We start from the raw sequence: 23864 nt of genomic DNA, 5'->3' as shown, positions 1-23864 counted from the left end.
CAAAGTTATTAATATTAATTTTAAAATTAAATTACAGTACTGGTTTCCTACTTGGAAGTACCTATTTTATTATATATTTGAGATATAATAGATTCTTTGAAAAATACATGTATATTCTTTAAACTGTAGTACAGATTTTATTCATTTATTCTCCCCTGCTCTTCAATGAGCTTGAATCAGTTATCATGGTTGTAATACTTATATGTAAAGGGCTCTCTTTGGCTGGCTTATGTATTAGTTGAGCACAACAGGTTATATGTCAGGATTTTTTTTCTAGAAAAGTTTCTATTATTAATGACAAATTATGTAAAGAAAATGAGAGTTGAGAATTGGGAGATATGAAACCTGGCTTCTATACCTAGTTAAATTTGTCTTTTGGCAAATTACTTAATCTATTGGGCTATCAATTTCTTCAAACTTAACAGAAACTTGTTCTGAATGATTTCTACAGCCATTACTAAATTATAATTCTATAATAAGCTCAGAGCAACTCTATTTTCAAAATGGTACTATTTAACTATTGGCAATTACTAATCTTATATCTTTTCTTTTAGTTATTTTTCCCACTTAATAGAAAACCATACATGATTGCTTTATCTTGAAGTTGATTTTCTCTAAAACCTTGAAATACTAGATTATTTGGTGACCTTTAAAAATATCTAGCTCCATTTATTATAGCTTTCAAGGAGTCCAATTTAATATATCTGGGAAAGACCCAACTCTGTGATTTTCTCTGAAAGGAGAATTATGTAAATTATCATGTATAACAACTTGTATACTATTTTAGTAAATGTTATTTTCCATTTTATTTTTAAAAATTAAAACAGAATTTGAAAAGATGTGCCACTAATTTTAATTGAAGGGATATTTTGCCTTGTGTTCTCTCTGTTCAATTTTTTTATGCTGTTAAGGAATTTTTATGGTTATTACTCAATTTAATCAGTCTAAAAATTTTAATATTATATACTTATGTATATACTTCAAAATTATTCCAGATTTTGAATAGATTCCTACAAAGAGAAAAAAATAAAGTTAATAAAGAACAGAAATACACTTCTCTGAATTTCATATGGCTATCAAGACTTATTTTATTCAGATTCTCTTAATTCAGTCCCTAGAACCAGATGAAGAGTCTAATATTATAGTTTATAAAGGTGATAATACATTCACTTCTATCTGAACAATGCTAGCCACAGCCAAATATATAGATTTTTTTCCTACAATGGAATCTTCTTATTCCAGTGCTCCCACAATACCTTTGCCTCAAAAAGTAATTCAATTGAAAAAGACGTTGTGTACCTAAAGCTCATGTGGCTTAGATTATAATTTTGAGCCTTGCTTTGGCCATATTTTAATGAGACACTGATTTTCTAGATTAATATATTTCTTATTCTGGGCTAAAATATCTTATGCACACTCATCAAAGTACAGAATGAAATCAAGAAGCAATATGAGTTTTAAAATTATATTTACATTTTAATGGCAAGTTTTTTTAGGTTTACCTCATGTGACCCTCCTCTCTCTTCCCAGCACACAGCCCCAGCTTTCTAATTTCCTTTTCTAATAAATGGCATTGCTACATATTTTAAATTGAGACTTTGAAAACCCTAAGGTGGCATGCCAACCTATCTGCTAGGTTCCCAAAGGAACTTTTATTTTGTAATTTTATATTTTGCTATCTTATCTGGTTTAATTTTCATGTTATTTTTTATCTTTCATTGGCTTATATTCATTTAAAAAACTGTTCAAGGATCAATAAATCCAGGAGCTGGTTCTTTGAAAAGATAAACAAAATTGACAAACCTTTAACCAGATTCATCAATGATAAAAGAGAGATCCAAATAAATAAAATCAGAAATGAAAGAGAAGTTACAACTGATACCACAGAAATACAAAGGATTGTAAGAAATTATTATGAACAACTATACACCTAGAAATTGGGCAACCTGGATGAAATGGACAAATTTCTAGAAACACACACTCTGCCAAAACTAAATCCAGAAGAAGCAGAAAGTCTGAATAGACTGATGACAACTAATGAAATTGAAGCAGTAATCAAAAAACTCCCAGCACACAAAAGCCCTGGACTGGATGGCTTCACAGGGGAATTTTATGAAAATTTCAGGAAGAACTAACTCTTGTCCTTCTCAAACTGTTCCAAAAAATTCAAGAAGAAGGAAGACTCCCAAACTCTTTATATGAGGCCAGTGTTATCCCAATCCCAAAACCAGGTAAAGAGACAACAAAGAAAGAAAACTAAAGGCCAATATCTCTGATGATCATAGATGCTAAAATCTTCAACAAAATACTGGCAATCCAGATTCAGAAATGCATTAAAAGATCATACAACATGATCAAGTGGGACTCGTCCTAGGAATGCAAGGATGGTACAATATTCACAAATGTAATATACCACATAAATAAAACAAAGGACAAAAAGCACATGATCATATCATGAATGTTGAAAAAGAATTTGGTAAGATCCAGCACCCACTTATATTAAAAACACTCAGCAAAATGGGAATAGAGGGAGCATACCTCAACATAATAAAATCCACATATGAGAAACCTACAGCCAACATTATATTCAACAGGCAAAAACTAAAAGCTTTCCTCTTAATATCAGGAACAAGACAAGAGTGTCTACTCTCACCGCTCTTATTCAACATAGTACTTGAAGTTTTAGCCACAGTGATCAGACAAGAAGAAGGAAAAAAAAGACATCCAGATTAGAAAGGAGGAAGTAAAACTGTCATTATTCCCAGATGACTTGATAGTGTACATAGAAACTCCATAGTCTCCACCAAAAAACTACTCAACTATATAACTGAATTTGGCAAAATGGTGGGATACAAAGTCAATATTGAGAAATCAATGGCATTTTTGTACACCAACAAATCAGAAAGAGAAACTGGGGGAAAATCCCATTTACTATAGCAATAAGAAAAATAAAGTACCTAGGAATAAATTTAATGAAGGAGGTAAACGACCTGTACTCAGAAAACTATAGAACACTGAAGAAAGAAAGGAGGGTACAAATAAATGGAAGCATATACCTTGTTCATGGATTGAAATGTCATCATTAAAATGTCCATACTACACAAAGCAATCTATAGATTCAACAAAATTCCTATTAAAATACTAATGGCATATTTCACACAGCTAGAACAAATATTTCAAAAATTTATATGGAACCAAAAAAGACCCTGAATAGCCTCGACAACCTTAAGAAAAAATAACAAAGTAGGAGGGGTAACAATACCTGATATAAAACTATACTACAAGTCCACTGTAATCAAAACAGTGTGGTAGTGGCATAAGAACAGATACACACATCATTAAAACAGAATAGAGAACCAAGAAATAAACCCATGTCTCTATGGTCAATTAATATTTGATGAAGGGGGCATGGGCTTACAATGGAGTAAAGATAGTCTATTTAATAAATAGTGTTAGGAGGACTGAACTTGTACATGCCAAAAAATGAAACTAGAACACCAACTTACACCATACACCAGAATAAACTCAAAATGGATAAAAGACTTAAATTTAAGCTGTGACACCATAAAAATCCTAGAGAGAAACATATGCAGGAAAATTTCAGATATCCCACATAGCAATATTTTTTGCTGATATATCTCCTAGGGCAAGGGAAATAAATAAAGGAAAAAATAAACAAATGGGACTACATCAAACTAAAAAGCTCCTGCACAGCTAAAGAAACCATCATCAAAATGAAAAGGAACTGACTGTATGAGAGAGCATATTTGACAGTGATACATGGGACAAGGGTTTAACCTCCAAAATATATAAAGAACTAACATGACTCAACACCAGGAAGACAATCCAATTAAAAATAGGTTCTTCAAGGAGGACATATAGATGGCCCATAGACATATGAAAACATGCTCAACATCACTAGCCATTAGAGAGATGCAAATTAGAAACACACTAAAATATCATTTCATACCTGTCAGAATGGCCATCATTAGTAAATCAACAAACAAGTGCTGGTAAGGATGCGGAGAAAAGGGAACCCTAGTGCACTGTTGGTGGGAATTCAGACCAGTGCAGCCACTGTAGAAAACAGTATAGAATTTCCTCAAAAAACTAAAAATGGAGCTGACTTTAGACTTGGCAATTCTGCTTTTGGGAATGTACCTTAAGAATCCAGAGTCACCAATTCAAAAGAACCTATGCACCCCTATGTTCATAGCAGTGCTATTTACTATAGTCAAGTGCTGGAAACAGCCAAAGTGCCCATGAGTATATGAGTGGATCAAAAAAACTGGTACATTTACACAGTGGAATACTATGCAGCAGAAAGAAGGAACTCCTACCTTTTGAGTCAGCATGGATGGATCTGGAGAATATTATGCACAGTGAAATAAGCCAGGTGGTAAAAGACAAACACCATATGATCTCACCTGTAAGTGGAATCTAATGAACAAAATAAACTAACGAACAAAATAGAACCACAGGCATGGAAACATGGAGCAGACTGAAAATGAGAAGGGGGTTGGGCGGAGGGGACAATCGCAGGCGGAAAGGGAAGGGACTAGACAAAGATCATGTATGAATGACCCACGGACACGGACAACAGTGTGGGAACGGACTGTGCGAGTGGGGGGTGGGCTGGGTGGAGGAGGGCAAAGGGGGAGAAATAAGACAACTGTAGTAGAATAACAATAGAAATGATTAAAAAACTGTTCAATATCATTAAGTACTTCATCTTTCAGTTAGATGATTTTGTATTTAATTATGAGAAAAGAGAATGGAACTCTTTCAGATTATCACAAGTGATATGGAGAGTTGAAAACAATTTATAGTTAATTATGAGCTTAGTTGGGGGGTTAATTAATTTCTATGTGGGTTACATAGAAGATGGATTTTTAACATGTACTATTAAATTAATATTAACTCATTTTATACATATAAGATTTAGGCACACACACAGCTCACAATCTAAAACATCTGATTTTTGTTATATCAGTATTGTTCTATCAGTGTTGTTCTATTCCTGACTTTTTATTTTGCATTTAAACTGAATTGCTTTTAAAGGATTTTATCATATCAGTTGTCACAAGTTAGACTGTAAATCTTCATAATATTTCATATTAATATTGTTTGACATGGTCTGAATGTCTGTCAAGTTTTTCCAACTCTGTTTCAGCCCTGTCACTTGTTTTTGTTTTGTTTTGTCATATGTTATAAAAGAACTAAATAACTTGTTTTATTTGCAAAACCCAGTCAGCAGTTTTTCCACTGCCTGTTCAAGCTCCAGCTTAATGGCCCAGACTAAATACTTGTGACAATGAAGTTAGGGGAATGAATGATGGATCTGTGTAGCAACTAGAGCTTTAACCTCTAACTAGCTTTCATTTTTCATCTTTGCAATTTCCATTTCCTCTTTTTATTGAACTAAGTTGAGTTGAAAATAAATGGATACTCCTGCACATCCTGTGAGCTCTTCTGAGAAGAGCATTGGCCTGTGAATGATACTGTTAATAATTTTTTCATGTTTTTTCTCTCTCTCTTTTCTTCTAGTCTCGACCTATCCCTTCCCACCTTACTTCAGCAGTTGCAGAGAGTATCTTGGCATCAGCCTGTGAGAGTGAGAGTAGAAATGCCGCCAAGAGGATGCGCCTGGATAGACAACAGGTACCTAGGAGTCTTGTGGTCTGGTGCACAACAGCTTGAGCAAATATGGTCAATTTAGTTCGATTTATGTAGAAGAGCAAAAACGGTTTACTGGATTTTGAAGTTCACAAAGATGGAGTTTTTGTGTCTTTATAAGAATTTAAACTTGAAAATGCATGTTCATGAGGTCAATGGAGATCTAACAACAAAAATGTTCTGTGGTGAAAAGAGGACACTTGTGAAATTAATGTTATAATTCTGTTTAACATCCTATTTGAAGGCTAATTATCTAAAGAAGGGGTTCTAAATGATCACTTACAGTAGTTTTGTAAATTTACCTGATTAGTTATGAGAGAGAGCTGATTGTGTTCATTTTTAATGGACATCATCTTTAATTCCCTGTGGTCTGACTGCTAAATGTCAGTATGTTGTGCTGGGAATGGGAAAAGTACAACATAATTTGAAAGATAAGAAATCCATGAAATGAGAATATAAAGTAATGAAAATCTATATCCTAGACTTACTTCCTCATTAACGAATCATTTACTATTTACCCACTAACTATCAACTTTCTGTGTCTCTTTTCTAAGGCTCTATATCCATGTGGTGTGGATGTGTATATTTTTTGTTCATTGTTCATTGATGTTTCACTCAGTTTTTCCCTTGGTTTATCTACATCTATCTGTCTCCCCTCATTGTGTCTGGTATGTCTGTCTTTGTTTTCTTTTTCTCTCCACCCCTCTTTCTTAATTATTTTCATAATAAAGACCTATTTTATAACATAAGTTAAATATTACATGTAAAAGTATGCTGTAATCTGACTTTTGAATTATTTTTACAACACATGATCTGAGTACTTAATATTTCTAATTGAGATTGGGATGAGAAGATTAAATGGTTAATCCAATTTTGTGTGTCCTGTGAGCCAATGAGCTTGAAAGAAAATAGAAAAATAGTAAAAAAAAGTTTTTCTATTCCAAGTTTAGAATATTGAAAAGTTTATTCAGAATGGCATTATTTGTAAATTGTATGGGCTTATTATTAACAGGGCATGTGGTAATAATTTTAAACAATGCAAAAGATGAAGCCTTTAGTTAAATAAAAAATTGTATAAGTCTCAGATAAAATGTATATGAAGAAGCTGATTTTGAATATGTTAATAGTTCTTTGCCAACAATATTTATTCATATATTTGTATTCCCAGTTGAGATTTTTATCCTTATTAAACTCTAAAATTAATTTAATTAAAATGAGTTATAGCACTATACAGGGTAAGACAAAAGTAGGTTTACAGTTGTGAGTGTGCAATTCATTCTTGTATTATTATTTATTAATTATTGTATTACTTTTTATACAAACAACTGTAAACCCACTTTTGCCCACTCTCACATTTAGCATAGTGCTTGAGATTTGACATTGTGGAGTTAAATACACCTGGGTTTGATTCTTAGCTCTACTCTTATCAATTGTGTGAACTTCAGACAACTATTTCAATTCTCTCTGGCTCAGTTTCTTCCTATGCAAGATAACAAGAATAGCAATGCTAGTCCTACAAGGTTGTTGTGAGAACTCTAAATGACAGATTTATGTTATGTACTTAGCATTTTGCCTGGCACATAATAAGCATCAATGAATTCAGCCTAGAAGAGAAGATTTTAACTGATGTTCTAGCCTTTCTGTTGTATTGATATAAGTAAAACTAAAAAAAAAAAAGCATTAATAGTACTATCTCTTACATAGGAGTTTAAAACTCAGACTAAATCTATCTGAGAGATCATAATTCTAGAAGTTGAGATGGCAGAATTGTGGGATTAAGTGGGCTTTCTTGGTTGTCATCTTGCCAAATGTCTGCATAGTCTGTACTTTAGAATGTTCGTGCATAGTATCAGTGATGTAGAGTTGTTACGACTGATTCATGTTATGTACTGACTTATGATATCACTCTGCAGTATCCCCTAAAGCTGGTCTTCCACCAACATGTAGTCAGTTACTTAACCACTGCTGGCCTAATCTGTAAAATGGGGATACAAAATATCAAATTCATAGATTTACCTAGAAGATTTAATAAGGCAGTGCATGTGAAAGCACAGTGTGTTTAATAAGTTTATATATTGTTAGATATATTATATTCATCATTGACTTAAATACCTCAAGTGGCAGGGAAATCCCATCTCTAAAGTACTAAAGATCTAGTATTTACTAAAACACGTGTTCAATTGTCAGACAGCTATAATCATTATGATGGTCTTTAAATTGAGCTCACTTTGCTTCCTAGAGCATCGATCCATTGAAGAAAAATTGCTAGCAATAATGAGTGTGACTCCTTACTATCGTCCTGGGAGTAGGGATGAGAAAGGGTGGGGAGCAATGGTCCTTGACCCCACTTCCCATATTAACTATTCTTTTCCTATGTCTTCATACACTGTGGTCGTTTATTGCAGGGCTCTGTCACCTGAGAAAGTGGGTTGTCCAATATTGCTCCCCCACAGTGATGTTCTATCCTTTGCGCTTCTGCTCACAGTGTTTCTGACAGTACAGTTTTCTGTTGGAAACAGAAATATTTTTGCACTCTTTCATAACTAGCAAACCAGGTTTCCCCAGGAAGCAACGTTATTCCAAGAATGATGTCTTTGTCACAGTATGAGCTGGAAAGAGGTCAAAATCTGCCCGAAGTGCTTCATGTCAGCCCGCGAATTGGTTGTGCACTGTGAACACTGGTTTAGGCAAGGGTTTTGTTCTGAACTCTAATAAAGATATTTTAAAATATCTAAACTCCTTCTTCTTACTATGAATTCTATCAATTTCATTTGGAATGCCACATAAAGGCTTCCACCAAGTGATTTTGCACTCCCACCACAGCAAGGAGATGGGAAGCATCCTCTCCTAACTGGATCTGAGCCCTCCTTTTGCCCAAGTAGAGTCAGGCAGAGTTCTTTCGGGTGTCAGCAAAGAGATCATCTTTTGCTGTGAGCATTCTTCCTTAATTTATTTATTTATTTTTTCAAATACCTTTGTCTCTGCCTTCCCCCCACCACTTTCCCTTGCCCCCTCCCCCCTCCCTCCCTCAATCCTTCCCCTTTGGCTTTGTCCATGAGACTTTGCTCTATGTTCCCTGACTTTCCCCTTCCCTTCCTTTTCCCCCGCCCCCCATCCTTCCCTCTGCTGTGAGCATTCTTAACCCAACTCATAATTGTTAGAATTTGCCAATGACTCAGAGATTCTTCCTTGTGCCCCCGCCTTTCTGTAGGTACATGGAAGTTAAAAAACTGGACAGTTAAAACCTGGATTCTGTTAAGCCACACATCTGACTGCTTGCCATCCATGGTTAGCCACATCTAGGGCGATTAATGTGTATGTCTTTCCGTGTTTAAGCAGCTTGGTGAATTAATTGGATTTTATAATGCTCTTCTAGCTATGAAAATGAAAGGTGTTATAGATGTGTTCACGCCTTATTTCCTAAGTCCAGCTTGCACCAGAGTTCGGACGAGGCTTGTTGTTATGCAGCCTCAGCCCTGAAGCAAACCAGTGGCAGGGACAGGTGCCTTTGCTTCACCAGGAATAACATTTCACAGACATGAGGTCAGTCTGCAGTGCTTTATAGAATATATTCAGCCTTGCTTTTCTGTTAACATGAAAATCTAGGATTTTTATAACATCTAGGATATTCTTCCACCCTCTGACAATTGAAAAAGATGGGCAAGGTCAGACTTCATTTTCATAATCCTATGGCATTTAAAAATTGTCTTTTCTTTGCCTTTAGTGTTTGGACATTCTTTCATTACTGTTTCCTTAAAAACAAAGATATCTCAATGTTCTTGGTTACAATTTATCTAAATAGACAGAGGCAGAAAGTGAGAGAGATTACAACCAGCGACTTGCTGGTGATTTATCTCCCATCTGTTTGCTATTTTTGAGACGACATATATTTTATTCCTAGGCTGGATGATGTTTATGAATAATGTGAAGATTTCTTCTGTGTCTTTTCTCTATTTGGTGCTTTTTGTTAAATTAGGGTGTAGTTCTATGGATGGAATCACATTAAATCAATGGTCAAGGGCTTCCACAGCAGCAACAGCCCTCATGAAGGACAGTGCAGCCTGAGTTCAGGGAGGCACTGTGGTGACGAGGACACATGGGCCATCAATGGTAGTGTGTGATGTGACACTTTGACTCCACTGAAAAGAACACTGGGTAGGGCAAGAGCAAACGGCACGTTACTTGCTTGTGTCATAATAAAAGGTGAGGAAGCAGGAAAAAAAAAACACTGAAAACTGATGTATCACTAAATGACAAAACAAAATCACTGCTAGTAAACCAGCATGAAACCATGGGCCCAGGATGTAAAAATCTTCAGTAAGCGCATCGTCCCACTCCTCTGCTTTCCACAGCAGCGGTGAGTTAGTTCAAGGCGACCTGTATCTCGTCATGATTTCTCCTTTGTTGTGCTAGGGTACTGAGGAGTGGGCATGTTACTAAAAGCAATGTAATTGCTGTAGGTACCAATTTTAAGATATAGCCAGATAAGTGCCATGTTAGTTTTTATACAGACGTTTCAGCCATACATTCAAACAATGTCATAGTAACTGACATTTACCTGGAAACCTCTTTCTGTTGCCTTCAGCCCCACCCCCAAGCCCCTGTTCTCAGTTATCCTCAGCTTTTCTTCTCCTCCTAGCCTTTTTCCTTTCTTATATACAATACTTTGGAGAAAAACCTCTATCTCTGAGTCTTTCAACATATGTTTCAGGGTAGCCCTTTTATCCAAAAAAGAAAATATACTGTATAAGAAAAACAAAGTACTGTCTATGGTAATTCTTGGACTATATTGTCTTTCCTTTGTAACACATTTAATTTTAAATTGTTTGAGATAGAATGTACTTCCCAAGTGATCTCAGTGGAACAGGCCTTATTTTGCTCATTAATAATAACACCAATAACAACAGCATTAGCAGAAGCGTTTATGGGTGTATCACTGGGCAAGGTGTTTCGCAAGTATTTATTTGGTGTAGTTGGCATAACTTTTAACCAAGTGGAGAGGCCGAGGCTGAGAGCTCTTAGGTCACACAGACACTTGGGATGGACCCCCATTTTGATCCTATCATTATGCTCTTCAAAATCATGTTTATTGTGGCATTTAAAAAATCTTTTTCAGACAGGCAGGTTTATTTTTGATAATTTTGGAAATAAATATATAAAGAAGAAATGTAGTTCCGTAGTATTCAAACCCTGATTTTACAGCATAGTTTTTCTACTTTTTCTATGCCAAACTCCCTGCTTAAAAAATAAACAGAATAGTAAAACCTTGTTTCCTTCTGTTAAGCTTAATGTTAGTAGTTACTGTATCACTATGTAACCTTATACATTATTTTTAAAGGCACTTAATACTTCATCATGTAGTATTGGTTTTATTTTTTGCATAATTTGCATGTGAAAAGGATGCTTTGCCAATTATTTCTTTAGGGTAAATTATGAGAATTGGGTCAAAAAAACCCAGCAAGTTTTTAAAGCTCTTACTGTGCATAACGCCGTGCCCTTAATTTTTGTCTTATTCTTATAAAAATAAGGGTTTTAGCTGTTTTTATAAGCATATGCCCATTAAAAGCTTGTTTTCACTTCTGGTAATCTTTTATTGTTAACCGGTAGTTTCTAACCCTCTCGAACAGCAAGTCTTCTTACAATAAACACCTGGAAATACCCACTTTCAGATTCTAAAATGTAATTTATGATTCATTTAAATTATCTGTGCTCACAACTTTAATTTATATAATGTGCTGATTTTAATATAAACAGTACATTAAAAGAAAGTAATATATACTCAAATAGCCTGCGCTGTAGCATGGAAATGTGGGGATACCATACCGCTAGAAGATAGTGTCCTTTCAATTAGTAAGGAAGCAACAGCTCCATCTGTTGTCTGATGTACGTGTGTTGTGGCAGCTCACAGCATTCAGCCACACAAATTTCCCAAATGGCAAAAAACTATTGGTAAAGTTCCATATAAAACATAGTACAATATTCCCTTGATTTGCATGGTAGTGTATTTCTGATATAATTCGATATAAATTTTAAAGCATGCATAAAAATTTGTACTCATACCTAAAATGAGGTTAACTTTTAGGCTCAGGTAATTTTATATAGGTTTCAGCTATAAAAATATGCAGCAGGTCGTTTTGAAGTTCTCATGGGAACAGAGACATTGCTTAGTCGGCTGGGACTCTCTGAAGCATATCGGAGCTTGTCGTAAATGAGTTCCCCACCTACTTCAGGTCTATATCACTGGCTGTATATTTTCCAAATGTCCCCAAGGAGTGGTAACAGCCTTTGAAAAGCACTCCTATGGACAGACTAGTCTAGGATTTGAATACAGAAATGAGAATTATAAATTCTCAGATCAATTCCTTGCTAGTGAACTTGTAAGTCAGTTACTCCCATTTTGAAGAGGCTGATCTTGAGGCTCAAAATGCACAAGTATTCTGTAGGCTTTGCACTTCATCATATCAAATGAATTTCCTTTCCATGACTTGTTTCCTCCTTCCTTTCACTTTTTATTAAATTTCCAGAGCCTAGATGTAAAAATGGCATGGTATGGGATAAAAATAACTTCAGCAAGCCCTTGGGTTTAAATTTATTTCTTTGCAGTGATGAGGCAATTAAGTGTCAATGACCATATCAATTATGCCTCCAGCTAAAAAGCTAAGCCACATATGATTTCTAATTGCAGTACTATTTTTGAAGTACGATTTCATATTTTGTTCTTTTTCAACTATTTTCAGTATCTTCTGAGATTATAGTCATATTCTTTATAATTTGAAAATCACCATCAATTAAATTTCCATGTTAGATATTTATAACAGGGATGGCACAACATTTAGCACTTTGTTACCAATGTATTGCCACAAAAAATAAAGCTCTATAATCTTCAAAAATTCATGTTTTTGTCATTTTACACCACTCATAAATATGCCATTTGATACCATTGGAGGGTGTGACTCAGCAACTCTTCTGTTTCTGTGATGAATGTACACTAAATATTCTTACTCACATGGTCTCTAAAGTGCCTAGACATAGTAAGTAATCATATTTTAAAGGAAAAGAGGTTTTATTTTTCTATATGGGAAATAGCTAACACAAGTGGGTATCAAACCATGACCTTAAACTCATGAGCAACAAAAGATGGACAGATTAGTAAACCAATCCAGAGAGACTAGATTACAAATTTTCTTACTACTGCAACCCTAGCATCATACCTCTGTTCGACCAGATCAGACACTGGGAGTGATAAATACTCATAATATTTCCATACTTTTATTATTTAAAAATATACCTATTACATTACATTTTTATAAACATCCAGAAATTTTATAAACATAAAAAGGAAAAGTAAAAATATATACCAAAATCAAAAGATATGAACCCAAATCAAATATTTTACAGATCTATAAAATATCACTTATGGATAATTATAAGGCATGTTTACCATTCTAATTTTAAAATTTGAGTTCATGGTGTACATTATATATATTTGAGAAACATGGTTTAAATAGTTTTACTGGAATATTTATTTGCTTTATATAAAAGACTGTTTAACTTGAATTCTGTTGGCATCTTGTGGGCAATTTAATGCCCTTATAGATTTGTATTCATTCAGCATTAGCTTAATAATGCGTCTGGATTTCAACTTTTAAATGGGAAAAGTTTTAATTTTTTCCAAGATTTTTGAACTGCTCTAGATAGTTTCTTCTATCTATATCACAAAGGAATAAGAGGAAAAAAATTAACAAGAGAAAATTACTTCTAAATAAGCGCTAAAGTTGTTTATTTAGCAAATATTCATTATGTGGCAGGTATTTTGCTCAGTACAGAGGCTGGAAAACAAGGGTAGGAGAACCTTTACTGAGGGTTTGGCAGGTATTAGTTTTACTTGCACTTACTTAGTGCTTTGCAGATACTATGTTTTCTTAATAAGCTTGTGATCAGATTGTTGCAAGAGCCAGTGGGGAGGGCTCCTACTTCCTCCTTGGGATCCCCGGAGGCCTCCCCAGAGGACACGCTATTTGAGCTGGACTTTCAAAAATGGAGATCTTGAGAGAGAAAAAAAGGTAGAGGATGATATTCTAGACACATGGAGCGTTTCAAAACATGAAAGATGAAACTTTTTTTTTTTTTTTTTTGGTCTCCACCTGAGGACATTTTTTCATTGTTTTCAGAGAAAGAGAGGAAGGGAGAGATGGGGGTATGTGCCTGGACTGGGAATCGAACCCACCGCCCTTGGGTCTATGGGATGACACTCCAACCAACCGAACCATGTTGTCCAGGGCAATATGGAAGGTTCTAAAGTATTAAAGCCAGCAATCTCCTGTTAGGGAAACTTGAGATTCTTGGGAAGAAATGAAAGGAGAGAGGGGATTGGACATGAAGGTTTACACTAGATGGTGCAGGGGGTTTAATAAGCCATTATTTGGATTTGAAGTACATTCTAGTAAGGGCTGGGGAGGGACCCTGTTATTTGGATTTGAAGTACATGCCAGTAAGGGCTGGGGAGGAAAGTGACATGTCCAACTTTTAGGGAGCTTCAGAACCATGGGGACAAAAAGTGTAGCTGAGACCAGGGGCAAAGCTGAGGTCTTGATTCAGCAAGGAATTACTTTCTCTACGAGTTATTGTTTCCGATTTGCTATTTAAATGCGACAATATTTAATTTGGGCATATGCCATAAAGTAATTATGAAGATTAATCTGCTACAAAATAACCATATGGCTACAGGGAATTTCTAAGTTAAAAATGAGTGATTTGGAGAATACCTACTCTTCCTGTGATGCACCACTCACTCAGTGAATGAGGAATCAAAGCTTAATGTTTTCCTACAGTTTTGGCTTGCATAACTATACACAAAGATTATTATTCTTTCTATCTTAAATATATTTTTGTATCTTTTTTTGGTGTCTCAAAATACTGACACTACAGTTTTCATCAAACAATGAATTTTTACATTTTTTTCTTAAATTGAGAATAAAGTTACTTCTCCTTAATGTAAGTATTTTTCTTATGTAATATACCAGTTTATACCTGAGTAGAGACACAGTGCATCATTTTATGGGTCCCTCATAGTACTGTGACACCAGTAGGTCATCAAGTGATTTCCCTCTTTTATAGACAGGGGACTCTGAAGCTGAGAAATTTTCTTTCTTTGGGGTGACATGTATGGGTTTGGAGTGGGGGCGATGGTAGGAACAAGCTTCATTTTCTGTTTTTTTTTGTTGTTGTTTTGTGTTTTTTTTGTTTGTTTTGCCTTCCTGTTACTCATTCTACTTTACTATTTGATGTTCTGGCTTCATTGAGAATTCTACATTTGTATAGAAATATAGTTTTTAACTTTAGGTACATCTTTAGTTTAGGGTGTTACTAATTTCAAGCAGATAAATGTCAGGATATGAGTAGGTGGTTTGAATTCAGCCAGAAAAATTCAACATGTATATGTTGATACACTTCTCAGTGCCAAAGTCAGGAGAACATATGGTTTACTAGGCTCTCTGTGAAGATAGCATTTTTGTTAATATTATTTATTTTACAACCAATTATGTTTAAGTTTTGAAGATAAATGAAGAATCTGACATATTTAGTTTATGCCAATATATTCATCTCGACAATTTATTTTCTCTTAACTTGTTCAGTCCTTGTCCTGTGTTTTCTCCTTAATCTAGCCACTTTAAAACCTATTAGTTACTCTGGAAAAACAGTTTTGTGTATATTGGGGAAATTTAGCCCTAGTCACAAATTTATTATAAAATTAGATAATATAATAACTGGACAAATTGAACTGTGCTTCCTAAAGAGATTTATGGTGTTTGACATGATCCATGTTGTAGGTGCCCCGAGTCCCAGTGACCGGTGGCCTCAAGAAACACACTGTTGTTCTCCATTACCGAGCCCTTCGGGAAAGCAGGGTTTCTGTGGAGCTGGGTATTCTAGGTAGCTGAGGGTCAGCCTTCTTTTAAAATGAACTGACTTTAATTTTTAGTGGAAGTCTTTCCAAAATATCAGTGCATCATCATTTCATAACAAAAGGTTTCTGATCATAAATTGCAATGATGGCTTTACCTATTAATCCTTCCTCAGATTTGTAGTGTAATGGCATTTGAGCTTCAGCTATAGATGTAGGTGTTTCAGAACAGGTGATTGTATAGAGTGTGTCCTAGAGAAAATCCCAGAGGCAGGTCAATTTGTTTTCTTGGTAATTTACCTCTTTTACATTATGTTGAAGGGAGCCTGACTTTCTGATCCACTTGCCTGCAATGTTGATCTTCTCCAATCAATTTTGCTGAAATGGTTCAACTTCCTACATTTCTCACTTTCACGAAGAAGCTCAGTGTTCTTTTCCTTGTCAACAATGTATTTTTAAAAAATTTCTTTTGCTTCAGCTCAGTGGTTTCTGGTTGTTTAAAGAACAACTTATATTTGTTTTTGTTTACACCCTGCTAATTGGATGTAAGGAGGAATGGTCTCGCTGTTTTAGGAATATATGCAAAGCTATAATAAGAGTCCTTATCTGTACTCTTCATCAAGAGAAAACTGATACTTACAGATCAAACACTAAGCCACATTTATTTTATAAACTCCTTTTCATGTTTTGCCTTGAATGAAAGCAAGATCAAAATATCAATTTGAATTATACAATTACATTGAAAGTCCAGGGAGATTCCTACATTAAGATCAAACTTCTCATTAAATCTCTTCTCTAGTAATATTTCATGTTCTTTTTGTGGGGGTTGGGAGGGTACTTGTTCTGGCCTCGATACTCAAGGACAACTTCCAGCATGTGGCAGGAACAGTCACTTTTTTCATCCCTGAGGTTTGCGATTAGCCTCCTGTTCCCAAATCCTCTAGAAAGTCTATGATATTTAAGTCATGGTTCTGGGAAAAAAAGACAGAGAGCAAAAGTACAAAAGAGGTCATAGCTGTGACTGTAAACTTCAGTAATAAAAAAGGTAGATGTAAGGGAAAAGTTTACCTAAATCCAAGAAGAGTTATGATAGCCATCAAAAGCAGCAGTTAAAGCTTGTTACTTTACCCATGTCTTTCCTATTGGTTATTTCTTTATCTTTGCTATATAACTGCTTTCAGGTGGAGGAACAGAGGGAGTTAGGGAAGACAGTATAGCCTTTGACTCCAGCCTTTGGAAAACAGAGTCTGCAGAATCAGCAGCAGTGGGATGTCTTATATTAAATATGTATATGTGGGCATCTACACAAAGTTGCTATAGTTGGGGATTGTTAATTCACAACTTTTCAAGAGAAGAGCCTCTTTTTCAAATGGTTAAATTAACATTTTTAATATGGGATATATTAGACTCATTTAAAAAAATTGGAGCTACAAAGAACCTTACCTACCACTTAATTCAATAAATTTATTTTATATAAGAAACAGGCCTAGACAAGGTTATTTTCATTCCTTCTTTCCTTCTTTCTTTATTCTGTGGTTTTTTCATATTTCACTAGAAACAGAATTCCTCTTTAAAAAGAAGAAAAAATACCAATACAGTACAAAGAATTTAGTTCCTTTTTGATTTCAGGTTAATGTTCTGAGTAATGAAAATCAGAATGCTTCATAAATTTCAAATCTTAATGCCATCATACATTCATAAATTTGAATACTACTTTGGAAGCAGACCTCAGAAGGTCACATTAATTCAATTGCATTTTTCTATCATTTATTATTATTGCCTATGAAGCAAGCTTGAGAAACCCAATGAAGCTGTCAAACTTTGTATGTCTTCATATATGTGGAGAAAATGTTCTTTCTGGGGAACTTTCCAGATATACATGTATTTTTTTTTTAATTCTTTAAGTAGGATCCTGCATTTGAGATCGTTTTTTTAAAATACAGAATATTTTCTGTAGTTTTTAAAAAAGATTTTATTTATTTTTAGGGGAAGGGAGGGAGAAAGAGAGGGAGAGAAACATTAACGTGTGGTTGCCTCTTGCGCATGCCCCTGCTGGGGACCTAGCCAGCAACCCAGGCATGTACCCTGACTGGGAATTAAACCAGCGGCCCTTTGGTTTGCAGACCAGTGCTCAATCCACTGAGCCACACCAGCCAGGGTTATTTTCTGTAGTTTGAAGAAAAAAAAATACAGCATCTTTTCTGTACTTTTTTACATTGTTAATTTCTTGAGCTACCATTTATTTGATCATTATATTCTAATAACAGAATTTGTTGAAGCCATTTCAAATGCCTTGATTCAGGTTTAAATTTCAACTTTTTCACCGTTCAAAGTATTAAGTCAACCATATTTGGGGAATAAATCAGAACACATATGGGAAACATACCTACCTGATTATACCAATGTATGTATAGTATCTTATACTTTAATGTTGACTTCACATGAACTCCTTCATGTGATCTTTTTCCCTAAACTCAATGAGATACATGCCATTACTCTTATTGTTTATGACTAAAAATTATACAAAGAAAAAATGTAGTTCTTCATTGCTGCTTCATTTTCTTTCTATTAAATGACAATCTGGAAATTTAGAGGATGTGAATATAAGATTCTTAACCCTCTAAGTACATTCTGACTCTTTTCACCAGTATGTCTTTGCCCAGGTTTCTTGTGGGCACCAGTTCTACTTCTGTGTTCATTTGCACACCCATCTGAAGATATACCTGCTTCTAGAAGCACTTCCTGGATCAAAACTCAGCCCACAAAACCAAGTCCCTTTCCTAGTTCTCTATGTAGCAACACCTACCAGCACAACATATCTTAGGAGTTGATTGTAAATCCCACCTAACATTGTAATGGCCTCCAAGTGTCTCTTAGAATATTGAGTCTACAATTTTGTATCACTCAGTAGGATTCAAACAGCTTTGGCTTTTCATTACTTTGATCCTCAAAAGTTACCTATTATATACTGGGATTGGGTAACCACTAAATAAATAGCCATGTGTGGTTGATGTGGCGTGGCAAAAAGTTCAGTTTTAGGGAAGGAAAGAGCCATTTAACGAGATGTCTGCTAACACAATAGAAATGCTTCCAGAGAATGGTTAGGATGTGTCTAAATAGAGCAATATGAAATGTCTGACAGCCTAGTAAACACAATTTTAGCTTCAAATAGGGGAAATCACAAATATGATGCGATAGGAACCAAGGGTGTAGGCTGGGGAGAGGACAAAGAATATCTCAACATTTTGTTCTTTGGACACTGTTGCTTTTCACTGTTCAGTGTGAAAAAGACAGCAGCTATTAGGTTTCTGACAAAGCAATTATAGCCACACACAGATGCTGGGAGCTGACCTGACTTTTGCCCCTGGATAGTTGTCATAGCAGCAGGCTGAATAAAGCAGCTTGTTACAAGTGCTGCCATAAGCTATGGAGGAAGTTCTGCTCTAAGTGCAACACATGTGAATATTAATATACAAGTATGTATATTGTTACTTACCGGTGGCCATCTTTCTCCTTTATTCAGTGCTTATCTAATTTTTAAGCACTCATTTCATAAGAAGTCCATGTTTAAAGGCAATGACAACTATGTGCCTTTGAATGGTTTGCAGGTCCATTGACCATAACTAGACACTGTATGTTGGGTATACTTCGTATCTAGGGTATTGCTCCTTGGGGAGAAGGTATTTTAGTGTTAATGACAAGAAGAAGGTTGAGGTGCTGTAAACTGGGTGTAGGTTTTTACTTTTTTTTTTTTTTTGGTTATGTATGCTGTCCCTGTACTCAGCAAATAAATTACTTGTCCTTATTTACTCTTTACTTATTCACAAATATATGCATGTTCCTACAATGTCTGCATCTTATATACAAAGGATAGCTATTTAAAATTATGCACAAAAAGATGTGCATTTATATAAATACATTACATCTACATCAACTAGAGAGCATCTGTCAATATGTTTAAATCAGAGAGAAAGCTTTGGGATGGTTGCTGGGGTACTCATTTTTGTTTCTGAAATATTACATTTGGTTTGGTAGGCTAAATTTCACATTAATGTGGACACATCCTCCCAAAACTGAAGTCTTAATAGCAACATTAAATTATATATTCATTATGCAATAATATTTTACAGTTATAGTTATTAATGCATGCATAAGCTAAGCATTAAAAAAACTGCTGATAATGTATAATTTTTAGCAGAGAAATAATTTCTATTTCAATGGTAAGATGTATAATAATCTTAATGACTTTACATGAAACAAAAAAATAAATTAAAAATTTTAATACTATGTATGATCAACACAGAACCTGTATATTCTAAATCATGACCTTAAATTATTTCTACCTATTTTCTAAAGCTTATAGAATTATGGAATAGGTGTCAGGGAAGGATTATAAAATATAGTGTACCCACATCCATGAGAGTGTTTTTGTCTTCCTTCATTTCTCAATCAATATGAATTTTCACCTTTAGGAGAAATTGAAAAATTGCACTTTTTTCATTGTTTTGAGCTGATGAAATATATATAATGCTACTGACAAAAGGAAAAATAGAAATATGATCAGAATAGTAACATTTTATATTCCTGAACATTTGAGGAAAATGAATACAATATATTGACTCTATAGTAATTTCAAATTATCATTTCATAAATTATTAAAAATGCATTTATAATAAACAATACAAGATAAACTAAACTTAGATGTAGAATTTAAGTTGCTTTAGGAGAGTTTACCCAAAAAGCTTGGAAACACAACTTTTGTGGATGCGAGAGTAGGGAAAATTTATTTTATCATTATAATTAACATCTTTAAGAATATACTTTAAAACATAAAACACATTCACCTAAATGGCACAAAAATTGAAGGTATACCCAGTCTAATCTAAATGCATACATTGTATATGAAGAGAGACACTCTTCTACGTAATTCTCCCAGGAAAAATTGAAGGAACATTTATCTTCTCCTTCAGACCATTGAGATACAACTGAATAAAGGTACTGCAGTCTATAATCTGCAAGACTTAAGTGCTAGGTATGGAAGTACCTGTTGAGTACATGTTCAGAGATAAGAAAACCTGGTTAACATTTTTTTCCTCAGAGACAATTTGAATTAGAAATTTTCAAAGCATTTCACTCATTAGGTAATCAGTGAAACACTAGACCAGAAGGCTAACTTAATTTTTATTTTAAGTTTAGAAGGGACCCAGGAGACAGTGATCTGGCATTAACTGACTATTGAAAGCAACTGACAATGGATAGTGTTAAGAACTGGAAAATCTAACACAAAAACCTCTTTTGAGTGTTAGAAAATGTTGTCAAAATAGTTTAAGCAAAGGGAATTTACAAGCTCATATAGCTAAAAATTCTAGCAGTTAGAGCCGGCATTGTGTGATTGGTTGTTTCATAGATAAATAGGATCTCGCTCACAGCTCCCTCGACTCTGCTCCATGTTTGTTGTTTTCATTCTCAGATAGGCTGTCCCTCATTTTAGCAATATGGCTGCAGGAGCTCCAATTTTCTGTTTTCCCCACTGACTATGATTGGATTACACATTCATTCTTGAAGCTAATGCTGAGGCCAGGAGAACAGAATATGCAGAGGTTGCATGATCAGTTTTGGATGCACGGGTATAGTCAGCTCTGCAAAGCACATGGAATATGAATGGTGAAGAAAAATCAGATACAGTGACTAAGAGGGTGTGGGGAGCAGATGAATGCTGAAAGGCCAGAGGAAAACGATGTTCCCTGTAGTGGGCTGTATTAGTTTCCTAGGGTTGCCATCACAAAGTGCCACTAATTCAACAGAACAACAGAAATTTATTGTCTCACAACTCTTCAGGCTAGAAGTACAAAATCAAGGCATTGGAAGGGCTGTGATCCCTCCAGAGGCTGTAGAGGAGGATCCTTCCTGGCCTCTACCAGCTTCTGGTAGCCACAGGCATCCCTTGGCTTGGGGCGGCCACCCTGCCTCTGTTTTCACAGGGCCATCTCCTCTCTGTGTCTGTGTCTCTAACCGAAATGCAGGTCTGCCTGCCTGCTGCTATGAAAGCCAGTACTCGAGAGGCAGATGCTGATGTAAAGGAAAGCAGTTTTATTCAGATGCTGGCCACCTGGAAGATGGACTCATGTCACAAGGCCCATCTCCACCTCTCCATGGAGGCTGATGCTTTAACAAGGAGGGAGAGGGGAGCAGAACAGAGATCAAGGGAGGGGGTTGAAAAGTTCTCTCTGTGCAGAGGAGCACAGTTCATTCTGATAGTGCAAGTGATGGTCCAGTGTCCATCATCCTGGTTTAGTCATTCTGGATTCACATCATCCCAGCTCCATGGATGAAGGTCAGCAAATCTCCCAGAGCTGGGATGCCAGAAGGTCAGAGCCTGCATCTTTTGAAGTTAGTTCCTAGGATTCTTATACAAACATGCCGCTTATCTATAAGCTATCTATTAGAGTCAGCACTGACAGAAACAAGGTCGAAAGAATGGTGGGGTGGCTTACAATTCCCCACTACAATTTGTAACTGTTACATCTCTTTTTATGAGGACAAAGGTCATGTTGGACTAGGGCCCTCCCTACTTATGGTCCTCTTAACTATATTACATCTGCAAAGACCCTATTTCCAAATAAGGTATGAGGGGTTAGGACTTCAACGATTTTATGGGGACATGATTTAACCCATGATAGTCAACCTTCTGCCCTCCTTGCCCAAACCATGTCTTGCAAAATACATCCACCCATCCCAGCTTCATCAGGAGTCCTAACCCATTACAGCATCAATTCTACATCCAAAAACCCACCTATATATAATCAACTCAAAAAGTCTCAAATATTCTTTGAAATAAGTTAATATTTGTAAGGGTGAGACCCTGAGTATGGTCCACCCTGGGGCAAAATTCCTTTCCATCTGTGGACCTACCTGTGAAACCTAGCAAACAAATTACATATCTCCAAAATACAATAATGGAACTGGCGTAGTATACCCATTCCAGAAGAGGGAAATGGGATTTTAGAAAAAGGGTTTACCGGTCCCAAGTAAGTCTAAAACCCAGAAGGATAAAATCCATTAGATGCCAAGTCCTGAGGATAGTTAATTATGGCCCCAACTCTGTCATCCCAGCCCACCTGGGCAGCAGCCCCTCCCTGTTGGCCGGCGTGGGCCCTCCCGGCCCGAGGACATCTGGTCAGCTGGCCTCGGTCAGCTCTGCCCTCTCTGGTCTCTGCATCTTCAGCTTTGTTCTAGTAGTCGTTTCTCATTCTATCTCCTTTCTGTCTCTTTCAGTTCAGGCTTGCATTTATTTTTTCAGCTGGTATAAAATTCTCAAAACCTTTGTCAGTCACCTGTAGAGGCTGAGGTGACCCCTACTGTTTGCCATGAGGATTTTTCACACATCCTTCCTCGATAACCTTTTCTCTATCACTAGCCTCTGTTGAGATGGGTGGTTAGATTCACCAAGTCACACACCCAATCCCTGTGGCCATCCACACTCTGTTTCCAAAGCATGCTTTCTAGGAAATCTTCCAAATCATCAAGTGCTGGTTCCTTTGCATTAGAAAATTCAACCCATAACTTGGGTTAACTCCAATTTTTATTTTCCATTTTTTTGAAGAATGTGTATATGGCTTTAATGACCATAAGTTACACCTAGTAAGAATTTACCAACCGAACTATTGAAGGCTTAGCACTTAAAATGTATCTATAAATGCAAAATATATAACTACTCTCAACAACTTTTAAATGGAAAAAACAAATTATCTTTGAGTTTTATTTAAAGATCTAAAATAGGGTCAATATTTCTATTCATTTATTTTTTAATTACATGAGTTTAATTATCAGGAGACTGGTATAGATTCTCTCTCTCCTGTATAATGTATGTAGTATAGATAAAGCTTACACAAAATGAAATTTTATATCAAAATATAAAGAAATGTGAGTCATCTGAAATCAATGATAAGTGTGGAGAGTACAAATACTGGAATTAAAAAAGAAAGGAGGTAAATATTAGCCTTGTTGCCTACTGGCATATGCTTTGCTCTTTCATAAATAATGTACCGTTATGACGTTACTGTCAAACAAGTAAGTATTTAATACTTTTGTATAATGTATCTCCACACCCCCACACCACAACACACATCTATCCTTTAAAACAAACAACACCTTATTCTTTTATTTTTTCTAAATATTTGCTTAGTTATAATAAATATTAAGTGTAAGATGGGGATATTATATAGATTTTAATTTTTTTTCTGCTTTAGAGACAAAGCTCATATAGAATCCAGTGATTTATGCA

The 23864-nt window shown here is 35.4% G+C and overlaps 1 protein-coding gene across 3 annotated transcripts in view; it reads left to right on the top strand.

Moving 5' to 3' along the window:
- The window catches only part of NOL4 (nucleolar protein 4), a 293679-nt gene that overhangs the window by 214330 nt on the left and 55485 nt on the right, over positions 1-23864 (top strand). For all 3 annotated transcript variants that reach the window (XM_054583511.1, XM_054583510.1, XM_054583512.1), the window contains one exon: positions 5548-5661. In XM_054583511.1, coding sequence (XP_054439486.1) covers positions 5548-5661 — 114 coding nt within the window. The remainder of the gene's footprint in view (positions 1-5547; positions 5662-23864) is intronic.

The sequence above is a fragment of the Pteronotus mesoamericanus genome, unplaced genomic scaffold (assembly GCF_021234165.1).
Source record: "Pteronotus mesoamericanus isolate MK-2021 breed Mesoamerican mustached bat unplaced genomic scaffold, CSHL_Meso_final contig_74, whole genome shotgun sequence".
Taxonomy (NCBI): domain Eukaryota; kingdom Metazoa; phylum Chordata; class Mammalia; order Chiroptera; family Mormoopidae; genus Pteronotus; species Pteronotus mesoamericanus.
Note: the sequence above shows the minus strand (reverse complement) of the source record. Positions and strands in the feature narration are given on the sequence as shown.